General features: G+C 35.5%; 1 protein-coding gene across 3 annotated transcripts in view; it reads left to right on the top strand.

The window, feature by feature from the left end:
• FBXW7 (F-box and WD repeat domain containing 7) overlaps positions 1 to 14,267 on the top strand; it is a 154,260-nt gene that overhangs the window by 71,537 nt on the left and 68,456 nt on the right. For 2 of the 3 annotated variants that reach the window (XM_016197793.2, XM_016197792.2), the window contains one exon: positions 906 to 1,466. In XM_016197793.2, coding sequence (XP_016053279.1) covers positions 975 to 1,466 — 492 coding nt within the window. In that variant the 5' untranslated portion in view covers positions 906 to 974. Of the gene's footprint in view, positions 1 to 238; positions 289 to 905; positions 1,467 to 14,267 lie in introns of all 3 variants that reach the window. The other variant, XM_016197789.2, reaches the window with a different exon arrangement.

Below are 14,267 nucleotides of genomic sequence, written 5' to 3'. Positions count from 1 at the left end.
TATAATATAATTATAATATGATATGATATGATGTAATATAATATGCATTCATGTTTTCACAGTTTTTAAAATGAACATTATGTTTAGGAATTGCACTCTATCCTATCTCATGGATTCCTTTGTCTTGAACATTGAGGTTTTGCTTATTTTTATTGACATTTATTATTATTATTTTTTTTTGCTTTTGTGGATAAAGCTGCAGTGAGTATCCTATGCATAATTTTTTTTTCTGTTTTAGGATTACTTCCTTAGGATAGATTGCCAGAAGTGGAGTTACTGGGTCAGAGGGTATGGTCTTATGAACTTTTTTCCTTTTTTAAAAATAATTTTTTTTAGTTTATTTGCTATCCATTTGATTTGTATTCATTGTGAAAAGTAAAACTCATAATGACTGTATTTGGTACCTGGCAGAAAATTGTGTCTAAAGGCAAGGTTCTGTAATCAGAGAAGTTTGGGAAATTCCTAGGGTGAAAAAGCCTTTTTAACTTGGCTTACCTCAGCATTTCCTGAACTTAACTGAGCATTGGATGGTTTTTTTGCGATATACTTTGTAACATTTTGTGGAAGTTTTACAAAAGATAAAGTTTATGAACCACTGATCCAGAATTTCAAATTGCTTTTAGTGATCAAAGCAACCCAATCTTCATTCTAAAATTATTTTTAGAAAGGAGATTAAAATAAAGCTGTTTACTATGTGATTTTTGGGTATGTCTTTATAAAGTCTCATAAGTTTTTACAATTTAAATTTTCTATATCGGTTCCTAAGCAATACGTTAATGCCTCAGTAGAATCCAATACTTTTTATAATATTTAATAAAATTTGTAATATAGACATAAAACATAAAAGTAGAAGATAAAGTATATTGTACAAACCTTTTTTTGTCCCCCTTCGTTTTCCCCTACAGAATGTGAAAACCTTTGCATCTTCTGATAGTCTAGCCAAGGTCCAAGAAGTAGCAAGCTGGCTTTTGGAAATGAATCAGGAACTGCTCTCTGTGGGCAGCAAAAGACGACGAACTGCAGGCTCTCTGAGAGGTAACCCTTCCTCAAGCCAGGCGGATGAGGAGCAGATGAATCGCGTGGTGGAGGAGCAGCAGCTAAGGCAGCAGGAGGAGGAGCACGCCGCGAGGAACGGCGAGGTCGTCGGAGCAGAGCCTAGGCCTGGAGACCAGAATGATTCCCATCAAGGACCATTGGAAGAGAACAATAACCGCTTTATTTCAGTAGATGAGGACTCCTCAGGAAACCAGGAAGAACCAGAGGAAGATGAAGAGCACGCTGGGGAGCAAGAGGAGGAGGAGGAGGAGGAGGAGGAGATGGACCAGGAGAGTGATGATTTTGATCAGTCTGATGACAGTAGCAGGGAAGAAGAACATACGCACAGTAACAGCGTCACAAACTCCAGTAGTATCGTGGACCTGCCTATTCACCAACTCTCCTCCCCATTCTATACAAAGACAACAAAAGTGAGTATATTTAGTCTGCTGTGCACTCAAGAAATTTTACATATCTATACTAATTGTAATAAAACTTCTCAACCTTTGTATTATTGCAAAATTATTCTTCAGATGTGTAATAATAAAATGAACTAATTCTTATTTTACAGAAGGTATTAGAAAATATGAGAAATAGAAATACTGATAATGGGACAGTCTTATTACAAATGGAGGGAAGGTAATTGATCATTTATTATGATGAAAAATCATCAATATCAAATTTTACTACAAATTTTTTTCCTGGGACAGAGGTTAGTAGGTTGTGTGCAGTGGAGAGGGTTGGGGTGAAACATGATTTGTGTAAATCAAGTAGTAAGAATCTTTTTTTATCTGCAAAATGCAGCCCGTGAGGTGGCTGTATATTCACAGGTGTTACTCCAAGGCACGAGTTACTGGAAGTTACCTCAAATTCACTTTCTTATTATGATGATTAAAACTTATCCTTTGTAAATAGTCTTCTCTTTATTATCTATTAAGCAAAGTGAGACTACAGCCTGAATATAAATATTCAGTTGTTGGTGAAACCTGAGTTGGCATTTATAAAAGTTATAAAGTACTAGACACCAACATTTAAGGTTAATCATTTTTGCTACGTTATGAAACGACAAGAATTCATGGTGCTATCTTCACTGCTTGCTTCCCTCCAGATTTTATTATAATTTCATGATTCAGGAACACCAGAATCACTGGTTTTTCTTTCTGCCTCCATTTCAGTGGAACACTTTTTATTTCTCAAAGGGATTTGAATATTGACCATTGGGTAACAAATCATTTTGGTTGATATTTGACCGTGAGAGGTAGGAGGAGATGATTTGAAGAGGTTGAGATTTCCAACTTCCTGTCGAGTTTCTGCCACTCCTTCCCTTGCCTGCAGTGTTACTTTCCCTTCCCATTCCTGGGAGTTAGTCTCTGTTGTATCTGCCTCATCTCATTTAGCTAGTGGTAGCACCTGGAGTTAACCGTAGACATATATCAAAAGATGGACAGTTAGACTCCGCACTAAACTGGAGGAATCTTATCAACTCAGGGACCTGGTGATTAGTCTAGGCTGAGAAAAACAGTTCCATTGGATACAGTCCTTTGAGGCTCTGCCAGAGATCAGGGCCTGGAATACACTAACCAGTCATATTGTCACTGCTACTGGATAGGTAGGGAGGTGCTGAAATGTTGAAGTCTGTCTGAGCTGGAGGGAGGAAGTGATTGGGCGGCTGCAGTAAATTTGGTCTTCCCAGTGCTTGTTCTTTGGGGTTCTTTCCTCAGAACATTTCCAGATACTGTATCACTTAAAATTGTGGTTATGACCAGGGGTGGGAGTTGTGGAAAGAAAGCAGCAGCATTATTTGTCTCACCACCCAGTCTTTCTGTTGTACCCTCCCTTCCCATCCCCATCAACATACAGTCAAAATGAAATTGCATGGTGTCTGGGCTTTGCTTCAGAGTAGTACTGAAGGGGGGAGAAAAAGGGGAGAGGTTTAGATTGGTTGTGAGTTGCTGGTTGTTGGAGAGGGATTACAGGGACAGGAGGGTTCATGGGTATTATTCTCTGTAGTTTTTCAAGTTTGTTTAAAGTTTCCCATAATAATAAAATATGTTTGTTGTAAAGAAAGTGAATACACAGACACACAGACACACACACACACCCCCCAATCATAACCAAAACTGAAATGGGAGTTTTCTTTATATACCTTGGTCTTACTGACTAGCTCTTAAGTAAGTGCTGACTTTACCTCTGCATTGAATTTTATTTTCTCTGAATTTTGATGTTGTTGAGATTATAGGAAATTTAATAAGACATTGTGTATTTTTCGCTGGAGTTAGAATTTATTTATTTTCTGTTTTTTGAAATCTATCTTTATTGTTGAAAGTATTACACATATTCCCTCTTTTCCCCCCATTGATCCCCTCCACCCCACATCTGCCTCCCCCCCCCTGACCTTCCCCATACTGTTGTCAGTATTTTAGGCAGTGTTGTTATCTATCTAATGGTTTATTCAAAGAGGAGAGAAAGTAAAATGAATTATACTCAATGAATGAGGTATGTAACAACTTCTGTCCTACCTCCGCCCCGCTGGCCTTCAGTGCCCATAGATCTTTATGTTTGCATGCTTTCTGGTTCTTTTATCATTTGAAAATTAGATAAAAATCATGAATATCCATGTAGAGTAGACTTATGAGTTAAACAATTCTTTGGAAAGGAACATTATAACTTGAATAATAGCTTACTTATTTTATAGACATTAAAATAAGTAACATCGGTAGTAGTTTCTCCATTTTTTAAAAAATCCTCAGCCTAGGATATGTTTATTGATTTTTTTAGAGAGAGAGAAACATTAATGTAAGAGAGAAACATTGATCACCTGCCTCCCACATGTGCCCTGACTGGGATCAAACCCTTAACCTAGGTATGTGCCCTGACCAGGAGTCTAACCCACAACCTTTTTGGTGTAAGAGATGACGCTCCAAGCAACTAAGCCTCCCGGCCAGGGCTGTAGTTTATCTCCTATTTGCTTATCTTTAAATTTTACAGTGAACCATTGTTTTAGCCCATAAACAATATACAAACAGATTTAACATCATCTCTTTTAACCTTACTTGACCTGGAATGATATATCTTAGACACTTAATTTAATACTTTGAATTGCTATGTCATTTTTTCATCAGCATGTGAAACTAAAACTTCTAAAACATGTTTATCCCCAATTTCCCTAGCCTTTCTGCAAGTTCAGATATTATTTAGATGGTTTGATCTAAGAAGGAACTACCTGAAGGCATTTTATCATCCCCCTCTCCAGGTGTTGAAGCAGTGCTTTGAATCTCAGCCCCACGGCTCTAACACTAACAGCTGTAGCCCTGCTTTGTTGGTAAGGTTCAGACCTTTCATAGTGCAGATTGCCCAGCTTTTAGCCCCAACTCTTGATCTCTCTCCTTCAAGGTTACTATGCCAAAGAGGGAGTTTATATCGTTCCTCTTTTTTCTGAGGGTTCAGTTGAAGGAATGGGGGTTTAGTATTTAATTGCATTATCTTATTTAAGAAAAATTTAATGAAAACTAAGCCTTGTTGAACAGTGCAAAGCCACCAATGATTTCTGCTACATTTTAAATTACAAACAAGAAAGCCAGCTAGACAAAATAGATCTTTTTCTAAATGGAGAAGTTGTCATAGAGTTCAGTGGGAAAACTTCAAGCACACAGGTTTGACAGATGCTTTCTTTATTTTTCCCCCTGAAACTGTAAATGGAACTTTTAGATATGTATTAGAACCTCCTTAAAAACAAACTGTGCTGAACTTAAGTCATTTTGGTGACTCTTGAGTTGTGAATACAAATTATTGTTTTATACATACAAGCTCACAGGCGTATACTGAATACTGAGAGCAGAGATAGATGTGTGTATGCATTTATATGTCGTGTACATATACACATACACATGAACGTGTGTATATATGCTTTTGATTTATTGTGTATCTTGAGGTCATTTGCCTCCACAAATATGGCAAGAAGAATATAAAAACTATTTGATTGTTAAGGCAGCAGTGCCCTTCTATGTAGGTAGGATTTTCATCTGAAATTGGCCTGTTTTTGTCCATTCCCGAAACTTCTTCATATCATTCCTAGAGTACTTTATTTTTTTTAACAACATTTAAAAAATAATACTTATGATTGTGTTGCTTAAAAAGAAAATGTTAGTCACCCATGTGTATAAATATGTTTAATATAGTAAATAGGGAAAAGCTCACTCTATTTCAAATGCTTTATTTTGAAGCAGCTTTAAATTCTTGATCATTATATACATAAGACACTTCTACAAACAGTACCCTAAGCCAGTTTTAAGGCTTTAAACTGACTTTTGAGAAGAGTACATGTATAATAATTATTTTTTAAATCCCATTTTTAAGGTTACTATGGGATTGGCCTTCTACTGTTTCACCCAGTGTTCCTTTCAAATTTTATTTTTTGGCAGTTTTCTAAACATACCCTGTGGACAGCTAGACTGATTTGTCATTCCTGAACATGCCATATATGCAAATATGATATTAATGAAAAAATCATTTTTGGTTCTTCTTTGCATTGTCTGTTTCTTTGAAAACTATCAAAACTCTTAGGACAATCTTTTTTTCCTTAGTCACCAAAGATTTGTTCTTATGGGAGCTTATGGTAATAATATACATTAGAAAGTTCAGACTGTCTTAATGTTAAAAGTCAAGGGTAGTATCAGTCAAGAATTGGTGTTTATTAAGCCCATACTGTTTGAAAGTTCCTATGACAGGTAAGGAAGTAGAAGTTATAGAGGGACCAAATTATTTACCCCCAAATCACAGTGACAAGAGATTTAATCTAGATCTGCTTAATTTTTTAAAACACACACCCTTTCTTTCCATGTGCTATGCTGCCCCCTAGGTAGAATTTGGCAAACATTACTAAGATTTTCAGCAGAACTACAAGTAAGTCTATATAGGCTCTAGATTCTGGAGTACAGTGGCTTTCTAATATGTCACACTTGAAATCACCAAGCTACCCTCTAGAAAATACAGAGCTCAGTTAAGTGCTTTTCTTTGTGTACTGGACAAACAGTATTGAAGATATGAGGGCTCAAGGCTCAAGTTGTAACAGGAAGATATGATAATGGAATTTGAGACTGGATAACAGATATCACTCTCTCTAGAGTTTATCAAATGTGCTTTTTAACTAGGGGTTGTATGCTGGCTTTTTCTGTCATTTGATTAGTCTGCCTATAAATTCTAAAGTCAATTTGCTTCCCCAGATAGGAAGGCCCATCTCATCAGTTTTAACTCCCTCTGTCAACAGCCTTATCACATTAAAGAATAAATAAATAAATAAAACTTGTTTTCTGAAGAGATGCCTAGCCCATACTAAAGACTCATTTTATATGTTTAATGCAGAGTAACAATTCATTTTCACTAAAATGAAAAGCAAATGAGATTACCATTATACTAGGCCTTCTTATCCTTCTGATCTTTTCATGAAGAGAACCCCGTGTTTGAGCACTGATTTTTGCTTCTTCCATAACTGCCTTAGTGCCTTCCATCTGTCCCTTACACAACTTCATCCCTGATCTTGAATCAGTCTGTTTTTCCCCCAGCCTAAAACTAATCAGTTTTTAAATATTTTTTGCCTCAAATAAGAAATAAATGTTTAGTGTTTCTTGTCCACCAACCTCCAATCACTCCCTTGAACCACAGCTACTGGGAAACTTTGTAGGACAATGTGGCTAACTTCTGAAATCTAACAGGGCACTAAAATCTACTCTGTTAGCAGTAGAAACCTAGAGAGTGTTGGCTGCTCCAGGACGTCCCTGGTCTTGTCTTGTTCTTGTGAGAGAAAGAACTTAAGTTCAAATTCTGTTTGGTGTAGCTCTGCCGGTATGACTCAGTGGTGAGCATTGACCCATGAACCTGGAGGTCACAGGTTCAATTCCTGGTCAGGGCACATCCCAGGTTGTGGGCTCAGTCCCCAGTAGGAGGTGTGCAGAAGGCAGCTGATCGATGTTTCTCTCTCTAAAGTCAATTAAAAAAATTCTGTTAGGTGTAGATATGTCCAGAGAACAAAAAGTGCTATGTAAGGCAGTCATCTTGAATAATATCCATTGATAAACATAGCCCAACTAATAACCATGCCTCCTACTTTTGTGTGAAGGAGGAAAAACTGGAAACATTCACTCAGCTTAGTTTAACCTAATTTTAAATATGTGAGGAGGACAGAAGTGGAGGAAAGGGGGTACACTGGAGACGGTAGATTTTCCCCCTAATGTAGTAGAGTGATAAGAGCTTTTCAGATTTGAGCTTGAATTCTGATTTTGCCACTCATTGTATGACCCTAAGTATGTAATCTCATTGAACTGTTTATTTATCTACAAAATAAGAGACAGTATCTACTTCCCAGAGTTTTGTAAGGATTAAGTGAAATAACATGTAAAGCAAGTAGTGTAGTGCCTGGGACACTGGTAGTTTACAGATGTAGGCTTGCATCCTCATTTAGTCTGTCTTTCTCTTATCCCTCACCCCTAATCTTCATTCCCCACAGCAGATATCAGTTTATCTACATGTTTTTTATGATCTTTACAGTTAAGTCATTATATCACCCTCTAGTGGAAAAAGATATAGATAGAGGAATAGATAAATACTTTTAAAAGGATATACAGAAGAATTGGGAATACTAAAATAAGCCAGGCCCGTATCTAATAAAAATAAAATATGATGTAAATTTTTAAGGGGATGCTATTCACAGATCTTCCCAGTTGACAGGTATGTATCATTCCCTTTCATTAGAATTTAAGTCAGTTTCTTTATACTTTCTTCTTCTAAAACATCTGTAGATTTAAAATGCTTGAATCTTACAGTTGAATGCCAACATGAATTTTACTTTATGGTCAATTTCTTTTTCTTGTTAATGCAGTTTAAAAAATATTTGTTAACGTTATTTTAAACCATAATAGCTCTAAATGTTGATTGTGTTTAAATCTGTATCTGTTCCACTGCAAACAATTAAAGGTTACTTTGATTATGGGTTTTCATCCTAAAAAAAAAGAAGTTTCCCCACAGAATGGAGCATTAAACAAAATTTTAAGTGTTTCATTGGTTTGTGCACAGAGAAGATAAACATCTCTGACGTATCCACAAATACCACAAATAGCTATCCTCAGAATGTTCCTGAGGCAGATTGTTTCGTGTGTGTATAATTTCAGTGACCTGATCTGTGTCAGTGTTGTTCTTGGTGCAGGGAAGATGGTAGAAAAGGGTAAAGAGTATGTCATAGTGGGCTCTGTTTCCCACTTTGGTAGACAACTTCAAAATGATGTCGCAAGCTCCCAGCATTCACCCAGGCCCCAGTGCTGCACTTCTGTCGTTACTGGGCATCATCACCTGAGTAGTCCACTTAAAACGCCTGTTTTGTTCTTCATACCAATTTTTTATTTTCCTCCCCAGATTTACAGTCTTTGTTAATATCCTGGTCGTCTGGTCATATGGTGGAAAAATAGTTTGACTTTGTCTTATCATCTAATCCTATGGGACTGCTGAAAATTTAACAAAGTTGAACATTTGAACTTCCTTTTTCTTACCCCCAGGTACTTACAAAAAAAAAAAAATTGGAGCGTCAATGTTTAAAAATGTTAGGAGCATCTTTGCTTAGGTTTCTGTTTGCATTAGGCCGTAATGTCATGTCCTTGATGATAAGTTGGCAGTGTGGATGATTGGATGCATTTTTAAAAATGGATTTTTACCTCCATATAGATCTGTAACCTCAGTCTAAATATCCTGATGAAGCCATATCCCTAAGTGAGCATTTGAAGTCTTATAATCTTACCGCAGTTTCTTGCAAGCTGATTTCATCTCCATGCCTCCACTTGCTTTTAATGACTTTGCTCCCCTCCAGTTAGCCAGATGCTTTAAAACCCAGGCCAAATTCCATCTCTATCTTTGCACCTTCCTAGAATTAGTAATTTTAATTCTTTGAACCCATCGTTGGTTTTCTATGCTGCGCAGTTCATTTGGTATTACCTTGTGATTTTTTATAAGTTTTGTTTTGGGTTACTGAATTCTTTTATTTTTTTTGAACAGAAGAAATTTGATATATTTTTCTCTAGTGCTGATTCAGGTTGAGAGTTGAAGATTTACAAATTGTAATGTGAACAATTCTCATTTCAGCTGTTACAATGTACTCAAGCTAGGCTATAAATTATAAATAGGCATGCCATTTATGTCTAGTTTAAAATTCAAGTATTCAGTATAAAGATGGTTATATTAAAGAGTATTATAATGCAATTAGTACTTCCAAAGTAAGAGTCCCCAAGAAGTTAAAATTGCAATTTAAGAACCGTGTGGCTAAGGTGCAGAAATCAATTGCAGGTAACTCATACAGCCATTAAAAACCATATTCTAAAAGAAAATTTAATAACAGAAAAATGTATAAACAATGTTTACTAAAAATGTAGAACTCAAAAACTGTATACAGTATGATCCTAATTATGAAGCAGACATGCATTAATCTATATATATGCATGGGAAAAGATCAGAAATAATTAAACCAAATGTTAGGAATTATCTCTGAGTATGGTTGAATTATTTCTATTTTTTCTTATCTAGGGTCAACTTACCACATTTTAATTTCTATTTTTTCTTACATAAGGCCCACATACCACATGCTATAGTAATAGTATAGCATGGTATCCTTCCTTGTTTTTAAGTCATTTATTTAATATATGGTTTCTTACAAGAGTTACTTAGAGTAGTCTTGATCACACTTTTGGCTGTCCATGAAACATGAATATCTTTCATTTTAAAATCTTTCTGTGAGCAGTTCAGAGTCTGTCATTTAAAATACAATTCTAGAATGCTTTACCAGAAAGTCACCAGTGCTTTTCCTCCCCTCCCCTATTCCCAATGCCCCATTTCTTCACACTAATTAATAAATTTAAACTGCTTAGGTTTTCCATCCTAATTTTAAGTCTCCTGAGATAGAATCTAAGTCCAACCTGTGCCCAGCAGCGTTGGCAATAGACTTGGACTTGAAAATGAAATCATCTCTAGAGAATACTATAGTATAAAGTAACATTATATTTTTACATAGTTGTTGACATTATTACTCTTCTTTGGTCCTTGTTCTTCCATTTAGAGATGATAGCCCTTCTTCTAGGAGAACACTGCTGTCATACTCATCGGTAATCTCTCCAGACTAAATACCATCAGCGTGTTTTCCAGGATCACCATCCTGGTTGCTCCTCTGGACAAATTACTCTTGAAGTGTTGTGTCCTGTAGTCAACATTGTGCTGCTGAGGTGCAGTAGAGCCAGACTATCACTCGTTTCTATTCTGAACCTCATCAGTGCAATTGAAAAAGCATTGACAATGATGATATTAGTAATATAATAAGCCATTGAACACTATAATTCATCTATGGTCAGAGAGCTGGTAAGTGGTAAAGCTAGGATTTGAACCCAGATCTCATTCTAGGTCCTGGTTGCATTTTTGTTAAAATTTGTTAGTAATTTTGAGTAGAGGTGGCCTGTGGAATAACCCATAAAGCCACCAGTTTAACCTCTGTTCTCATGTCCTTCCCAACTTAATCTTTGTTCCCATGATATATTTACTGTGATTCATACTACATTGTATTAAAATTGTTTTTCTGCCTCTCATTCAAGTCCTGTGATTTCTTATCTTGCCTAATAATATTTATTGTGTATAAAGCACCCCAATGCCTAATAGATTGTCAATAAATAGTGAATTCATTTTTACATATTACTAGCCAGTCTATGACCACATGGATATTATTTTGCATAGCTAGGATCAACGCATATACTATTTTGCATCCTGTTTGTAACATCCATGTGCAGATTTTTGTGTAGGCAGAAATTTTCAACTTCTTTTTGTAAATACCAACAAGTGCAGTTGTTGGGTTGAAAGTTAAGAGCATGCTTAATTTTGTAAGAAACTGCCAAACTGTCTTCTAGACGGTTTCTTCTAGAGTGCCTATACCATTCTGCATTCCCACGAGCAATGGAGGAGAGTTCTTGTTGCCAGCATTTGATGATGTCAGTGTTTTTGGCTTTTGACTACTTTAATAGGTATGTAGTGGCATCTTGTTTTCATATGAAATTCCCTAATGACATATGATGTTCAGTATCTTTTTATATGCTTACTTCCCATCTGTATATCTTTTTTGCTGAGATGTCTGTTCAGATCTTTTGCCTCATTTTTTCATCCGGTTGGTTATTTTTTATTGTTGCGTTTTAAGAGTTCTTCATCTGTTTTGGATAACAGGCCTCTATGATATTGCCTCTGGCGAATATTTTCTCCCAGCCAGTCTCGTATCTTCGTATTCTTTTGACATTGTCTTTTATAGAGTAGAAGTTTTTAATTTTAATGTTCAGATTATCAGTTATTTCTTCTATAGATTATACCTTTGGTGTTATATCTAAAAAGTCATTGCCATACCCAAGATATTTTAGATTTTCTTCTATGTTATCTTCTAGGAGTTTTATATTTTATATTTAGGTGTATAATCCATTTTGAGTTAATTTTTGAATGTGCATGTTCAGTTTTTCCAGGATCATTTGTTGAATAGACAATCTTCGCTCCATTGTATTGCCTTTGCTCCTTTGTTTCTTTGTCAAAGATTAGTTGACTATATTCATGTAGGTTTATTTCTGGCTCTTTATTTTGTTCCTTTTTTTCCTTTGTATTCACATTTTCCCCCCTAGGGTGACCTGTGGAAGTCATTGTGGGATACCTTTTTTCCTGTTGAATCATAACCCTGTTGTTATAGATTGGGCAGATAATATTAGGTAGAATTGTGGTAGTTGTACTAAGCTTTTTAGTTTTAGTTTTCCCCCAAATTTAGATTGCCGACACACCTGCTTCTCTAAGATTCTACTGTGTCTTACAGGACCTTGTACTTTATGCATACAAAAAATGCTTAAAAAACTGAATTGAACTTTTAGGAAACAAAATCTTTAAGTATTTTTATAAACACTGTCTGGTTTAATCCTGTTCTGCTTAAATGTGAACGTTCATAGGTTTTTGAAACTAAATACAAAACTTTAAATTTTTCCCTATTGGATTTTCTGTTGTTATTTGACAAGGTGCCTCTATCCTCACCCAGTTTCCATTTTGGCTCCTTCCTTACCAGGCTCCTCCTTACTAAGGTGAGCTTCTATCAAGATTCTGTCTTCCAGCATTTTCACTGTCCCCCCAGTTTTGTAGTTTTCAGTGCATATGTATCCACATCCAAATAATTAAATCAGTGATATCTTCATTGAGGAGATGGAAGCCTTGTTGAGACCTAAAGGATAAATAGGATTAGACAGTGTTGGGAAGCCGTAAAGAAAGTAAAGTAAAGAGTAGAACTTTTTTCAGTAGTGACAGAATTTTTAGAAATAAGTACATAGCCTCCCTAGGTGAGTATTTGAATATATTCTAGATATCTATATATGTTTATATTAGGCAGATTTGTTTAAATTTTCTGTTTATATCCTATCTCTTTCTTAATGGTTTGCTGATGGCTAAGTGGTACTTTGAAGGGTTGTTTGCAGAGTTTCCATGCCATAGGTACTTACCTTTCCTTGACATTCCAATGATTAATCTTAATGCCAAGTATAGGAACTTCACAAAATCTTGTAGTTTCTAAAGTTTTAACTTAGTAATATTATTAGCTTCAGATTACAGAAAATGAATGACAACTGGAAGTGTAATTTAGATCTTGCGCATATACCACTCCCCCCTATCATGGTCTAAAATATAACAAATATATTTCACCAACTTTAATTAAATGGTAATATTGATTTTTAAACCTTTTCACCAGTGATTACAATCTTAGGAATCTTCCTAACAAGATTCTTTTCTGTTTGTGAGTATACTGTTTACTTGACTCCTGTCCTAAAGTCTCAGTCCCATCTTTTATCTTCCTTCTGGGGGAACACAATTTTTATGTAGTTTATTGCTTTGGTTGCAGTAATGAATCTTTATTATCTATAAGTTATGATAAAGAGAAAAAACAAGTTGAATGAATTACAGAAGTAGAACACAGAGAAAAGAAAATATGCTTGGAGAATTTAAGTGTATTTTAAATACCTAATTTCCTTAAATTCAATATAGTTTTAATTGAAAACTGCTGTTCCTTTTCCCTTTAGTATAAGGATTAAAAAATTTTTAATTGAATTTATTGGGGTGACATTGGTTAATAAAATTATATAGGTTCCAGGTATACAATTCTACAGACATCATGTCTATATTGTATTGTGTGTTTACCATCCCAAGTCAAGTCTCCTTCCATCACCGTTTATTCCCCCATACCTTCTTCTACCTCCCCCCACATCCCCTTCCCTCTGGCAGTCACCATTCTGTTGTCTGTGCCCATGAGTCTTTCTTTTCTTTGCTTAATCCTTTCACCCTTCTCACCCAGCCACTTTTTAATGGGAAAACTTTAAAAGCATTTTAGAATTCTCTAAGTAGATACTCTAAATATGGGTAGTAGTTCAAAAGAAGGCATAGAGAAATAAAGTCACAGGAGCTACAACATATTTAGATTTTTGTAGAAGTCATACATGAGCTTGTTTAGCATATTTAGTAAATCAGGAAGTATTATTTTCACTATGAAGTGTCATATGTCAGACTCATTTAAGAATTCATCTATTTCTTCATTGAACACTAGAGGGCCATATAGTACTTTACTGCTTTTGATAGAGCTGCTTTTAATGTATTTAAATAGATTTAGTAACTGCTTGTCTCTCTTCTTTGTGTTCCAGTACACTATTTTTTGCTCGGAATTTGAAATTAATATTTGGAGTAGTTATGTGTATTGCCATATAATATATGAGATACCTGGGGTTTTTTAAAAACCAGAAATGAGCATATCTTCATTTTGCTATTTTAAAGCAGCAGTGCAACAAAAGTCAAGAAAGAGAGCTTAAGAATAAATGTACACATCTGCACAAACTTACTGTGCTTTGGGAATATAAGTATGCTTTTTGAAACTTCTTCAAGTATTTGCATATAAACTCGTTAAAACAAAAGTTCTTTTCATTGTTAGTTGCTCTGGGCTTCCTCGGCATGTATGTGAGAAAAGAATGATCCCTCTAAATTCGTGTTTAAATTTTCTCTTGTGTTATTAGCATAGAAGGTAATATTGCAGGTTGTTACTGCCTCACCATCCTGAACTAAAGAATATTTGAACAGATGATTCTTCATCCTTAATTTCTTTTGGTTGCTTGGGGTAAAGAATTGAGATACATAACCGACAGGGCCTAAATAGGTAGTGT

Source organism: Miniopterus natalensis, chromosome 4 (genome assembly GCF_054644295.1).
Source record: "Miniopterus natalensis isolate mMinNat1 chromosome 4, mMinNat1.hap1, whole genome shotgun sequence".
Lineage (NCBI taxonomy): Eukaryota > Metazoa > Chordata > Mammalia > Chiroptera > Miniopteridae > Miniopterus > Miniopterus natalensis.
The sequence above is the reverse complement of the archived record's forward strand: the minus strand, read 5'-3'. Positions and strand labels throughout refer to the sequence as shown.